The sequence below is a fragment of the Phaenicophaeus curvirostris genome, chromosome 10, assembly GCF_032191515.1.
Source record: "Phaenicophaeus curvirostris isolate KB17595 chromosome 10, BPBGC_Pcur_1.0, whole genome shotgun sequence".
NCBI classification, from domain to species: Eukaryota; Metazoa; Chordata; class Aves; order Cuculiformes; family Cuculidae; genus Phaenicophaeus; species Phaenicophaeus curvirostris.
The window spans coordinates 23,473,953-23,488,371 of NC_091401.1; the positions used below are offsets into that span (position 1 = coordinate 23,473,953).

General features: G+C 42.2%; 1 protein-coding gene across 3 annotated transcripts in view; it reads right to left on the reverse strand.

The window, feature by feature from the left end:
• The window catches only part of SCHIP1 (schwannomin interacting protein 1), a 179,112-nt gene extending 167,737 nt beyond the window's left edge, over positions 1-11,375 (reverse strand). Inside the window, exon 1 of one of the 3 annotated variants that reach the window (XR_011338107.1) lies at positions 11,250-11,371. Coding sequence is in view for 2 of the 3 variants with exons in the window: in XM_069865143.1 (XP_069721244.1) it covers positions 11,250-11,258 (9 nt within the window). In the remaining variant the exon portion in view is untranslated. Of the gene's footprint in view, positions 1-11,249 lie in introns of all 3 variants that reach the window. The other 2 variants (XM_069865143.1, XM_069865142.1) reach the window with 2 other exon arrangements.
• Between the last annotated feature and the right edge of the window lie 3,044 nt (positions 11,376-14,419).

The following is a 14,419-nucleotide window of genomic DNA, read 5'->3' on the forward strand; positions in this document are numbered from 1 at the left end:
TTAATTGAAGCTGTGTAAAGTATTAATAGGAAATTTCTGAAGTATTTCTGAAAGCAGCTGGTTTTCACTAGGTTTTTGAAATACACCAACTTCGACAAATACTGTTCAACTGTTTTTTAATAAATGTAAATAATATTCTGAAACAGGGACAGAATGGCAGTCGTTGAGGGGCAGCTGAGCTATACATAGCATGTAAATGAATTCCCTGCTTGAATATCAGGGCTTATATGTGCAGCATTCAGGAATAAAAAGAGTAAAACTTTCACAGCTTGAAAAGAGCTTCACAGAGCTCCATAGTATTGCTTTCATTATTGATACAGAAAAACAGATGAGCACCAAGGGTGCAAGATTTGCAGCTAATAATAGTAGTCAGTCAAGTCTAACAAAGGCCATAAAGAACACTGAAATTTGGTGAATTTGCGAGCAGATTAAAAATTTACCGTTAAAAGTGAAATGCAGCAGACACTGCAGATATACTTAGATTTACATGCAAACCTAATGGCAGCATTCCTGCAGCTGGAGTATCAGACCCAGGTTCCTTCCCTGAGAAGCAATAGTCTGTAGAGAAGTCACCAGACAGACCAAGCTATGGAGAAAGCTTCTCATCCCCAGAGAAAGCATTGGAGCTTCTTCCACCAGAAAGGGGATGGAAAGGAGCAGTACCTATAAACCCAATGATACGTTACTGTAGTTCAGCGACTTCAAAGACTGCATCTTGGCATTCATTGAAAAATAAGCAGCAAATTCAAATATGACCAGAAGAAATATTCTCACACAGCAGGCCCTGAGCTTAGGAGCTCCTTGTCTTAAGAAGATTCAGCTCAGCAGGGTGCCAAGGGCGAGACAAGTCAAGATGTATAAGGAGAAAGGATAACACAATGTATAGGTTACCATAGTAGGATGTAAGTCTACCTAAGCCTCTGGACTGAAGTGGACAATTTCACCTAAAAGGATCATGGAATCATAGAATCACCAGGTTGGAAGAGACCCACCGGATCATCGAGTCCAACTATTCCTATCAAACACTAAACCATGTCCCTCAGTGCCTCATCCACTAGTCCCCTCAAACCCCTCCAGGGAAGGTGACTCAACCACCTCCCTGGGCAGCCTCTGCCACTGCCCAATGACCCTTTCTGTGAAAATGTTTTTCCTAATGTCCAGCCTGAACCTCTCCCGGTGGAGCTTGATGCCATTCCCTCTCATCCTGTCCCCTGTCACTTGGGAGAAGAGGCCAGCACCCTCCTCTCCACAACCTCCTTTCAGGTAGTTGTAGAGAGCAATGAGGTCTCCTCTCAGCCTCCTCTTCTTCAATGTCCCCAGCTGCAACCACCCGGGATCCAGGTTACTGCTGCCCCTGCTGCAGCAGGGATACTTCTGCACCATGGCTAGCACAGTGCCCCAGCTCTGCAGCTTCAGTAAAAGACAGTATTTTCCTTTCAGTATTAAAAAATAAATAAATAAGGTTTGGGGTTTTGACTTCGGGTTTTTTTCCCCCTCCTCAAGACCGCACATTGCTAGTATAAGGCATGGAATGGCTGGTAAATCAGTGTTTCGACAATATAGCAATAGTTAGAAATAAGCCTACCATCTATTCCATTTTATACAAAGGGCAAGGAATGCTGTCCTCAGTCAATACATGAAAGACTTGGAATGGGAAGGAGATAAAAAGCGAGGAGAAAGATATAAAGAGAGAAAAACTGGCATCAAAGGTTTCAATTTTACTTTGTATTTCTTATTTCTGTAAAGAATTTTCAAGCAATTTATGAGATGGAGGAAATCTCTTAAAACAGGATTTATTAAGCATAATTCCATGTTGAAAAAAAATGTTTTTCAAATGGCAGATTATAATATTTATGATTAACTTACAAAATCAAATCCAGTTTTAGCAATTTGCAAGATACTTCAAAACCAGTGTATTATCACTCCAAGTCCATAAACTGAAACACCAAATGTCCTGGAACTCAGTTAAAAGAGAGTAACTCTGAGCAGCTGTAAATATTGGTGCATTATTTGCCTTTGTGTTTTTAAGCCTTTGGGCTTCACATTTGTAAGCTATCCTCTGCAAACACAGAAGGCCAGAAATATATTTTTCATTAAAAATGTGAAGCAAGAATATTTCTGCGAAATGTGGAGCTGGAAAACAAACAGCAAGCTCTTCTTAATGCTGATGCATCAACAATATTTCAGCCGGCAGATTTGATGCAAAAATCTCTGTGAGTCTGCAAAGTGCAGTCTTAGCCAACCTTCCTTCTTCAGGTTGTGCTCTTTCAGTACGTTTTTTGATGGCATAAAGCTATTCTAAAAGCTGCCTTTGGGATTCACACTAGAGAATCAGAGACAACTTACTGGCTTGAGAAATCAGAGCTGAGGTCGCATTTTTAACTACAACATTTCAAAACTTGTTCACTTGTACTGACTAGAGGAGTTTTATTTTATTAATGAAGGATGTGGAAGAACCACAGGAAAGAAAGGGATAAATTAAGAATTTTGCACCTGGCTTTAAAATATCCTAAAAGTACTCAGAAGCAAGACCAAACCTCTACTGGGTTTTGCCACTGCTGTTAACATCCCGGCTTATGTAAGAATTTATTCAGAGTAAAATACTGGTAACATATGAAAGGGGAACAATCTGTTCACCCATCCTCTTACAAGATGGGGCAAAAAAAGGCAACAAAAGAAAACACAGCCCACAAAATCTAGAAGCTGCTCTGCCTGCCACCTGCTCCGAAAGGTCCTACAGACCGGGCAATGCCCCTAAATACCTCTGCTTCCCCACATCTTCATACTCTCACCAGGCTCCAAAGCATTTAACTCCATTGCTTCCCATGAAGCTGATAAATTGAAAGAGGGGATGCTTTGGTTGGCAGCTCACACATGCTAACCTTTCTGCAGCCAAGATGAAATCGAGAGTGGAGAGGAGATCACCCTCCCAGGAAACAACTTCGATAGCTCTTTGAGCACTAACTCTATGGTAGCTGCTGTGCAAACCTTCTCGGTGAAATAGCAGATGCACAAGGACTAGATTTTTTTGAGGAAAGGTCATTCCCGTACAGCCATTATTCAGCTACACATAATTGTGCTTTAGGAAGTAGGTTAACTAAATCACATTGCTCAAAGAGCCTTAGGAATGACTTTGCTTTCAAAGCTGTGCACTTTGTGTTCCTAGAGAGCCCAGGTATGTGATTTTTTCAGAGGAGAATTGCCATTTGGTAATTAGCTTAAGTGATGCAATTTTCTTCCAAGTATAATAACTACGACACTCAGCATCTGATGTCTGGTGACCTTTGAAGCTGCAGTTTCCTCCTGGAGAAGGATGTAAGAACAAGAAAGAAAAGAGAAGTCCTACAGCTGGTGACAGAGGCTCATCCACTGTAACTCACTCCTGTCAGTAGTGGGTATAGAATCACAGATTCATTTAGGTTGGAAAAGACCCTTAAAATCATAAAATCCAACCATAAACCTCACATTGCCAAGTCCACCATTAATCCATGTCCCTGAGGGCCACATATACATATATCTTTTAAAAACCTGCAGGAATGGTGACTCAATTACTTCCCTGGGCAGCGTGTTCCAGTGCTCAACAACGCTTTCCATGAAGTAATATTTCCTAATATCTAGTTCAAACCTCCCCTCATGCAACTTGAGGCCATCTCATCGTCTTATCACTTGTTACTTGGGAGAAGAGACCAACACTTGCCTCACCACAACATCCTTTCAGGTAGTTGTAGAGAGCAATAAGGTCTCCCCCTCAGCCTCCTTTTCTCCAGACCAAACAACCTCAGGAATGGGGAAAGCCCACCAAGAACATCCTTGGTTGCCCTTCACCCTGGTGTTGCGATGCCCTGTTAATCTCCACATCTCTCGAGTTTGCAGGAAAGATATTTTTTTACCTTGTGTTTTCAGAAGAGTAATTTATTTCCTGGTTTAAATATAAAAGTCTTCCATTACGCAAGCTGGGCCGTTGGCAGAGATAGACACATCACTTCATACCAGCAGAGACAGGTCAACTGGGGAACCAGCAAAGCCCTTGAGCTCTTTCTGCAACACTAGTGTCTGACTGGCATTCAACACAGAAGTAGTTGCTTGCTTAAAACTAGTTTACCAAAAGCAATAAGGCAGAATATTAAGTAGGGTCAGAAAGAAAATACAAGAGCTTTTGGGCTTGGTTGTACTGATGCCTAACCTGCTTCCAAGTGGACATGAATTCAGCTCATTAGGCCATTTGTCGAGGTGTGGCCATTATTCCTGCTGCTTCCTAGCGAGGGATGTGTTGGCAGGCAGCTAGCATAATCACCATCCATTTCTGCTGAAAGATTTCCAAACCTAATGTTTCTGGGATTATGCCCAGGACGGCAAAAGAAAGATCACAAGCTCTACTACCTCCAGCGCTGCAAAAATTGATGCGAGGATATCTGCCAAGAAGCAATCTGAGACAGGTCTGCAGTAGATGTTAACATGCCCTAATTTGTTTCATGCTTATCAAGAATAAGCAAGATGCACTAAATTAACACACCAGAGTTAGGACTCACTAATGTGGATGAAGGTATGACAGAACTTGTGGAACGGGGTGGGGGAAAGTCACTCCAGAAGGGTTTTCCTCATTTCTGATCATTCTTAGAGTGAGTAAAGTTGTGTGGTATAGGAAGCTGCATTTTTTTATATATTCTAGCATTATATAAAAATGTTTCTCTTCCTTAAACAAAGCTAGTACAGAAAAGCCCACAAAGAAATCTGTTAGGTTTTCTTCTTAAAAAATCAAGGTATCTTTCAGTTTCTTGCAAATTGATTTACCTTTTCCTTAGGAGATTCTCAAAACACTCCTATCAGACTAGGAATGACCTATATTTTCTATAACAAAAGCTTCTGTCCTGAGCAGCTGCAACCAGACAGACCTCTGGACAGGAGAGACACTGTCCTTGCTGCTCACAATCAAAATTAGAAATTGATTGTGAGCCCCTGGAAATATATACTAGTGTACAACTTATCCAGCAGGAAAACTGGAGCTTTGAAGGGCAGGAACTAATATTCTGTGGAATACTCCAAAGGGTATGCAAAACTTATTATCAAGTTTTACAGTGCCATCCCTTGTAACATTTCATTCAAGTGTTACTGTGGAGCAGCATGCAAACAATATTTATCTGCCATTAAATTGGCTGCAAGTAACCCCTGCAACTCTTGCACAAGGTTCAGCACTGCCCAACGTATCTTTAGTCCAGGAAATTAAAAATATTTTGCCCTGAAACTACAGAGGAAACAAAATCACCTGTTTTAACTTCCAAGTTTGTTTGTTTGTTTTTGCTCTCGTGGGAGACGGCAGGTTTGTGGGCAGAGCTAATATCCTTCATTATACCAGCTGATGTTGCTGGAAACACTAGCTAAGATCCAGGACTCAAGGAGCAACTCTCCAGCACCAAGATAGCAAACAGCAGGTGACAAAGTGAGACACAAGATGAGAAAAATCTGCTGCCACTCTAGATATATGAACCGAGATGACCATAGCTCAGAGCAGAACACCACTAGATGCTATAACAACGACTCATCGTGAGATCCTATGTCATGATGCTGCCACCACCTGAGTCCCTTGGTAGGAGGATCTAGCACAACAAAAAGCCACCTATGCACGAATGCATCTACCCTTCACCAACATGAACTTTCAAGCCCCAGCCCTGCCCACATTAAAAGACTCAGCAGGACCATAGATGCTGATTCATATCTGCATCCTATCTCACCCATCTGTAACACTGTATTCTGTAAAAATATCAGCTTTATGACTTCACCCATGGTTTGGAAACAGCAGTACAACAGATCTTTCACTGCAACAGTACCAAACAGGTATTGCATGTCTCCATGTACCAAATGCTACGTAGAATCTGGACAAAGAGGCAGGAGCTTTCTGGCCCTTCCCTCACTAAACCACTGGTCCCTTCCAGATCTGATCACAGTCTGTCCCTGGTGGGTCTTGCTTCATTGGGGAGGACCCGTGGAGGGACTTTCCTCAGTCCCATCTATGTCTAGGAGGCCCTGGAAGCACCCTTCGTCAGGCTGTAGCAGATGGAGAGCATGGACTAGAGCAGCAATCCCAGCACCAGCACACATTGACAGAAGAGCTTCTGTGCGTTTAGTAAAGGTAAGAACAAAGGCGTTTTCCACCTCCACCCCCCCAGTTTGTTATCAGAGGAAAATACATCCTCTCAAATCTGGAGTTTAGCAAACAGCTATCCCCAAAGAAAATATTACATTGTGTTCGTCAGGGAGACAAACTCAACACTACAAAGCACAATCCATTCCCTGGTATAAAAATTTGATCAAACACAGTCATTAAATTTGGAAGCAGTAACACAACCAAGGCAGGTACATCCTACTGACATTTAATCAAAGAAAATGCACTAGCTAGAGGGCCCATGGAGGTATTTCAGCTTTAGATTACGGCTACAAAATCCAGTTCAGGGAATCACAGAAGTTTTGCATAGACAACATAGTTGTCACCTACTTCCTCAGAAAAACAGGTTCTGCCCAACAGCATCTCAACAGGCTTGCCCATGCTCTCCTCATTGCAAGCCTGGGAGAAAGGCTGCTTTCCAGAACACCACAGGATAAACACAGTAGCACACTAGATCCATTTGGGACCTGCATAGGCAGAGAATACCTGAAAAAAGCAACCATCTCTCTCCAGAGTCTGCAGGTTATTTCTATATGGCATGCTACAGATTCCCTCATGACACACTTTAATATTCCTTCTTTTAAGGTACAAATGTAGAAGATAAATCACCACAGAAGATTCCTCTCTTATAGGCACGCACAGCATTCACACCCCCAGCCCTTTCAAGAAGAGGAATAACACTCTTACCTGGTTTTCCTCAGCACCACTCAAGTACAACGGTAATAAAAAATGGTTGAGGATGGTTCTAACATGTGACAATGGGAAGGCAAACCTGCTCTCTCCCTGCTCCTGGAGGCAATGGCTTCACCAGAGGGAACAGGCAGGGGAGGGAGCAGTGCTGGCTGCCATCCCACTGGGGTGGGGATGCTGGTACTTCATTAGCAATTGGCTTCCTACACCCTCAGCCAGCCTGGCTGGAACTAATTACAGGTATTTCAGGTGCAGCAATAAGAACAGTTACAACAGAAAACTCTAGAGCAGAAGTCTCTCTTAGTTTCAGTTTGATGTGCTGAGGTAGTACTCAATACACTAAGATGAGAGTATTTCATAGGAACCTTAGAATTGTTGCAAAAACTAAACCTCCCAGGAGAGAAACACACTCAGAGACCGCCAATACATTTAATTTTTCTGCTTCCTGTGCTATTTGCTTGGGTGGGAAAGGAGGCTTTGGGAGGAGAAATTTCAGCAAAACCTCTTGCCGGCGGGAGCGGTGGATGTGTGCCACCACGGATTGTATGAGTGCTATAAAGTGTTTTTACAAGTACTTTTGGGTAATTCCATAAAGTGACTGGCAACTGTGCTGCCACCCCTCAGAGAGGCAAAGGGTTCTGGAGCACTTCCCTGCAAATGCCTTTAGCTTTTTTTCAGCTATGTCAGTTAAAATTGGGCATGGTGGGTTGATTACACCAATCTCCACACCCAGCTGGCTCACACAGAGCATCAGATACAATATTCTCAGTCCTGAGCAAGAATTATTGGAGAAGTTTGCCATGTTCTCTGGGTTTTATTGTTCTAATTTCTCGCCAGAAATGTTGAACAGTGTAGTAGATGTTGAAATGCACCTCAGCTATGCTTTGCATTTAATAGTCTTGTTGAACACCTACATTTTATAGGTGTTTTAAACATTTATAATTTAATAGTCCTATTTAAACACTTCATCGATTTCTCAAAATAGCTTCAAGTTTTATGACAAATTTCTTTTGCCACAGAATGGTAATGGAGCTTTTAAAAAAAGGAATCCCGTTTTCTGATCCAATATGTGTTGTATCCATTTGGGCTCAAAGCCTGTTACAGCTCCTGTTCAGTGTCTAAGTAGTATAAGTTTGTCTGGCTCCCTGTAGAGGTTATTTTGCACACTATAAAAAAAACCTACAACAGGATAATTTTCCCATTTTCAGTATAACTATGCCTTTAGTGTCTTATTCATTATATCTTTTCCTACCACAAAACTAATTCCTTGCAATTCCCTTCCTTGAAAACTACAAAGTTTCAGACTGGTGAGTGGTTTATGTTCCTCTCTAGCCAAATTATATGTATTTTGCTTTCTGCATCTTCCCAGGAACTAGCTCCTCTAAGCTATCATGGCCAGCAGGAGGGCTGACCACAGCTGAGATGCAGCATTACAGTCAATGCTTGGGGTCAAACGCTGTCTGCAAAGGTAGCTACGTCTGCTCTGAAGCCTCATGCTTCAAGGGTTTTCTACACCCATCTTGTAGGCTGCCTAAGAAATGCACTCAGTTAGGTAGGCTGGGAGTTTCTTGCCACCTTGTCTTCCAACAGCTCAGTCTAGATCCCCTGGTCCACTGTAATGGTCCATTTCAGTGTCTATGTACAAACCATTTTGCATTAGGCTGGTTCTACCAGCACCAGTTTATCACTTCACAGTTTTCCTAAGGAATATCTTACGCCACATCTCTCCTCACTTATTTGACACACCTTTAAAGGAAGTATTGTTAAACTTCAACTGACTTGCCCGTTCTTATAGAGATGTTGAAGGAGACCTGATCGTTACTCTTGCCTTGTAGATATTTTCCCAAACACTGTTTTTTTCTCAAAAACACATTCTGTACATCCTCATCAAAGGATCTGACCTTGCTAACTGAAAATGTCTCCACATCTACCTTCTGCTGGATTCAGGGACAGCAGAGTTCACTTCATCTGCCACATGATCAAACCCCAACTAAACTGACAACATGATTATTTCATAAGAAATTTTCATGTTACCTCTAGCATTGATGCAGGTGACTTTACACACTGTATTTCCTCATCCAACTTGTCGTAGAGGAATGTATTTGAACTCTGGGAAGAGCCCCATTGCACAGTGGATAGCACGGAGACCTGGGATAACATCTGGAGGCCACATTTCTCCTGTCCACCTGACTTACTGCCTTCCTAATACTCAGGATGCTACAATGCAGGCTTTTCAGATGTAAAAAGTCTTAAATATTTGTTTTACAGTGAAGTTTACACACAGCTACAAGTCTATATAATAGTTACAGGTATTCTGAAACAATAAGACTTCACCTTCAGAGACCATACTAACAAACTATGGCATTTATTACTGTATTTTCTTTGGCATCCAGGGAAATTACAGGGAAACTAGAAACATTTCCCTTGCATTTGATCTCATTTCTGTATTTCAGGTCTCTACAAGCTGTTAAAAACAAAACAGGTGATCTAGCCCCTGGGCACATAAATAGTCTCCTTGGTTTTGTTGAGATTACATGAGTACACAAACTGCAAGAGCAAGAACTTGCAGGACCCTTAAGTAACATAAAATCAGAATTTTAAGAGGCCAGAAATTTAAAGCAAGTGAAGGTCTCATATAGCATCTCTACTTAGAAATGCATAGTGAAAGTGGGTGAGAAAAGTAGTTGACACAATGCATGAGGCTTTACAGTGCTGCATTGTGAACATTAAGGGAATCCCAGCATCTTACTATTAACGTAATTTCTTTATGCATTTCTTTTATTTAGAGCTTATCTAGCCTATTAGAAAGCTGAAAAACTTGATTCAGGCAATGAAGGGAATCGAAGTATATTCAGCTCTAGGTAAATTAGATATTCCTAATGCAGTCTTTTTTCCTGTGCAATTTAGCAAATTAGTTTGCATTGTCTGACAAGTTGTCCTGGAAAACACAAAAGCTCAAATTAATTTTAGCTTTGTAGAAAGGATAATTCAATATTTGCTTATTTACATCTTCCCACACTAGAGCTAGGAGCCATATCTTCTATGCCATGTCCGGTACATCAATACCAACATGTCAAACCTCCTCCTTTCCCCCTGAATTAAGAGAAGCAGTGGATGCCACGCAGTGAGGAATTGCCCATGCAGGATGTATCCTCACCTGCTGCATCAGAAACCTTACTGTGAAATGCCTGAGCTATCACTCACAATTAGCTTTAACTCCCATGTGTTGTCTCAGAAGCATGTTAGTCTGCTCTCTCTCTTCGGAGTTAATAGCACATAGTTTTATTTATGGTGGTGTTTACATATAGTCTTTTCAATACATTGCCTTCTGATGGATAGCTTTGTAACGATGCATACAACATTTAAGCAGTCTATTAGTAGGGAGAAGAAAATGCAAAAGCCTCATGGGCTATTTCAGCACTATACTGAGATGATGTAGTTTCACATCAGGTGTAAAGATAACACACTGCACAAGCTAGTCTTAAGGGAAGTATTGCTAAAGGGAGAAAGAATTTGCTCTTAAAAGAGCTTTGGTGCTAAATACATACAGCTCGCCTCTCCAAACTAAATCTTTGCCTGTTACAACTACTATGTTAGGAACACAAAAAAAAAATAAAAAATCTGAGATGAATTACTTCATTGCTTTGACCGTTCTCCAAGCCAGGATTGGTCCCCACAGCGCTTCCTGGATGACTTCATAGGAATCTAGCAGGCTGCCTGTACTGCACCCGACAAAATCTGTGAGATTTTACATGTTGACAAACAGCTGAACTCTTGGCTACAAGAGCCCTACATTGATCTGCTTGCTATTCAAGGGCTTGTATTTAGAGAAGCTGAAATGCCTGCTGAATACCTAAGCTGAAAAGCCCTGTAGGGTCACCCCATGAACCGTAGCCACATCTTTTTTCCTAATAATTGCAGAGCAAAAAGAAAAGGGCAGTTAAACCTAGAGAAATTCTGTCACAGCAGCATGACCACTGCTCAGCAGAGCTCTCCGAATCCTCAGGCATCTTTTTCAAACACTGTTTTAAATTGTTAGCACATGAAGACAATTCTGTCCTTTCTGAGCCTACAAGGTAACACAGCCTTAAATTTTGGTTTCCCTAATAAACTTCCTGCAGCTCTGTGCACGTTAGGAATTGTATCTGCTAATCTGTATTTTTTCAAGCCTCCTTATCTAAAGGAAAAAGTGCTGCCTGATTTAAGATTCCTTGAGGAAATCTGCCTGTACATCTCTGGCTGGCAAGTAAAACAAACAGCATCCATGTCCCAATAGGCATCCGCCACCCCCCGACATTTCTTCATTTAATTAGTTCTGAGAAAGCCAGTCTATCCAAAAGCTGACAAAGCTGCATAAAAGAAACACTTAAGTATTTATTTAGAAAATGAAATACATTACCAGCCGCATCGTGAAGTTTCTGAGTCACCTGCAGGGAAATAAGGCAGAAACCCGACGCTCACAGACTACTCCTGACCGTACCGGCACCCAGGCTGGCTCTTACAGAATAGCAGACGAGAGCGAAGCTGCAAACCTTTGAGTTGAGCTCACTCTATAGGCATCAGAAAAACCTCAAAGAGAAAAAAAAAAAAAAGAAAGAGCCAGCGCGGGAGCGAGCAGCCCACAGACAGCGAGATGAGAAACTTCTGGCAAGTCTCCAGTGCAGGAATGAATTTGCTGTCATTCAGAGACGTATAGCGATGGAAATGAAGGGAAACTTGAATTTACAGGCGGATTTGGATCCTTCTCTAATCGTTCTGCAAAGATGTGCAGGTTGCAGCTCAGCTCATTTTACAAGGCTCATCCAGGAACAATGCTGGATCAAAAATTAAATAGTATGGTAGGTACATATACAGACACAGAGATATATATAAGCAAAGGTGCCAGCATAAACTTCAAATGGCTCATTTCATCAGCTGTTTGCTGTGAATTTTATTAAACCCAGCATGGAGAAACGGTGGCAACTCAAATTCCAGTTACATATCAAAGTGGATTCACAGGGTTTTATAATGCTCTTTAGGCACATAAACAAATTTGTTTAGATTTTTTCTAGCATTGCCACGAAGTTAAAATACATTTTACAGAGAAGCATGTGGCAAAAGTGTCAGCACACTGAGCCTAAACTTGTCCAAACATTTATGCATTTTCAGCCAACAGAAAGAAAATAATCAAGTCCATAGTTGAAATAATAAGCAAGAAATATTGCTAGCTGCAAATTTTTCATAGGTCAAAAAGACACCATAAGCATAAGCAACCACTATCACTAAGAAAGCATTTAAAACTGAATTTGTAGGAAATGCAAAACATAGTGGTTTTAAATGCTGGTAGTGAACATGGTTAATTCCATGGCAAACCCCAGCTCCAGCTCGTCTTGCGGATGTGCAGTCTGCTGTGTTTAGATGTTTTGCAGTCGTGTATGCAAAGTGAATGTCAACTCATGAAAAATTTGTAAATAAACACTTTCTTAGCATGAAGAGGCAAAAGAGGCTCCGCACAGTGTGGGTTAAACTGTGTAACTGAATTCAGCTTCTTTTATTCCCTACCCTGACAGTGCACTCATTTAAAATCTGGTTACAAGTTCAGACAGTGTCCTGGTAAATATAGCTCCTAATAATTACAGCTCTCCAAATTAGAAGTAAGGTTCCTGTAGATTTGGATTGCTTTTAATTTAGCTAACAAAGAAGAGTAAGAAGTCAAGCTAAGCTAAATAACTGGAGGGATTCTTTATTGCTTGTTTTCTTCCTATTAATAAATCAGCCCTCTGTGGGAAGAAAATCAAACAGTAACAAACAAACAAGAATTCATTAGTGACACAGAAAGCGATGCCGCGGAAGGCAGAAGAGCTCCTTGACAAAGAACAAAATATTTGCCGCCTATTTTGGGATATATAGAAGCAGAAACACCCTTAATGCCAGTGATGCTACAATATTTGGTTTGTGTCCAGTTTTCAGTTCCAGCCCCACAGATGGAGTGGCCAAGAGGCGCCAGCTGTGCCCAGCTGTGCCAATGTCAAGTTCAGCAAGGCATCATATGGCTGTCAGAGCCCAGGCTGTCCCCATCGCCCCAGCGCTGGGAACGTGGCTGCGTTTGGCAATCACTGGCTACGTCCATCTGGCATCCAAACAAGCACAAAGGCATTTTTTCTAATAATCCCATTTCTCTTTTCTTGTATGCACACCCCTTTGCCCCCAAAGACGGCGACACGCTTCAACTGGATGGGAGTACTGGACAAACATACCCCAGCATGGTCACCCTCCAGCCTCGTGGCAGGGTGCAGATCCCACATCTGGCTGGGTGTCCTGCTCAGGGTTTCAGATCACTTCATCCCACGGACACACACAGTGAAGCCAAGCTGATCATAGAATCAGAATAACCAGGTTGGAAGAGACCCACTGGATCATCGAGTCCAACCATTCCTATCAAACACTAAACCATGTCCCTTAGCACCTCATCCACCTGTGCCTTAAACACCTCAGGGAAGGTGACTCAACCACCTCCCTGGGCAGCCTCTGCCAGTGCCCAATGACCCTTTCTGTGAAAAATTTTTCCAAATGTCCAGCCTAAACCTCCCCTGGTGGAGCTTGAGGCATGGGCAGGCTGGAAAGGAGGAGGTTTCCTGGTGGTGGCTGAGCAGCCAACCCACCACAACACAGCTCCTGAAACAAGCTGAAAGCTCTGTCCAAAATGTACTGTCTGGTTTGCATTTCCAACTGGCATTTCTCACTAGGGAATATGGGCATTTATAGTGGTTGATAACCTGGTTTTTAATAGCATCATTAGCACAAGCTAAAGGGGGTATCTCTAATGAAGTAGGGAAGATCAGGCATTTCAGGACATGAAGAAATTGGCCCATGCATCACTGCTGTTGAAAGCAAAAACTGATTTGGAGACTGCATGTACCATTCTGTTCAGGTTAATACTGGACATTTTTGTCTACAACTCCTGGCAAGCTCCAATTTGGGCACGGGGCTGATGGCTTTTTCTGCCTCCAAGTTGGACTGAAATTACTGAACAAACCACAGACAGACAACCCAAATATAGGAAACCAAAGATTGCTGCACAGGCAAGCAGAGCATCAATGGGATGGCTGAAACCTGGAAACTTGATTAAAAAGTGTGCAGGATCCAGGTTGGGTGGGTTGGGGGCAGAGCTGCTGCAGGGCTCCTCACCTGCCTCATCAAACAGCACAATCACTCACCAGCTTCTCAGCCAGGGATCTTATTGCTGGAAGCATGCAAGAAGCAGGATAAGGTTTGAATTCCCAAGGCCAAGCTGAGCTTGCAGTGCTTGAATCTAGAACAAGCCTGCTTTGACTTGCACACAATGCAGCAGCAAAGCCCCATTCCCTCATTTGTTAATAAATAATGAAGAGAAAGGTACTGGCAGCAGCTGCCCTGGTGGCACAAACCTGAGACAGGGATGGCTGAGGGAGGCTGGGCAGGCAGGCGACAGCATCTCGCTTCTCACACTTGCTTGGTTTTGTGTTTCTTAATGTGAATCCAGGTTAACTTTCTAGCAATTCCTCTGTGCACTCATTTACACCCACTTAGAATCATAGAATAGTTTGGGTT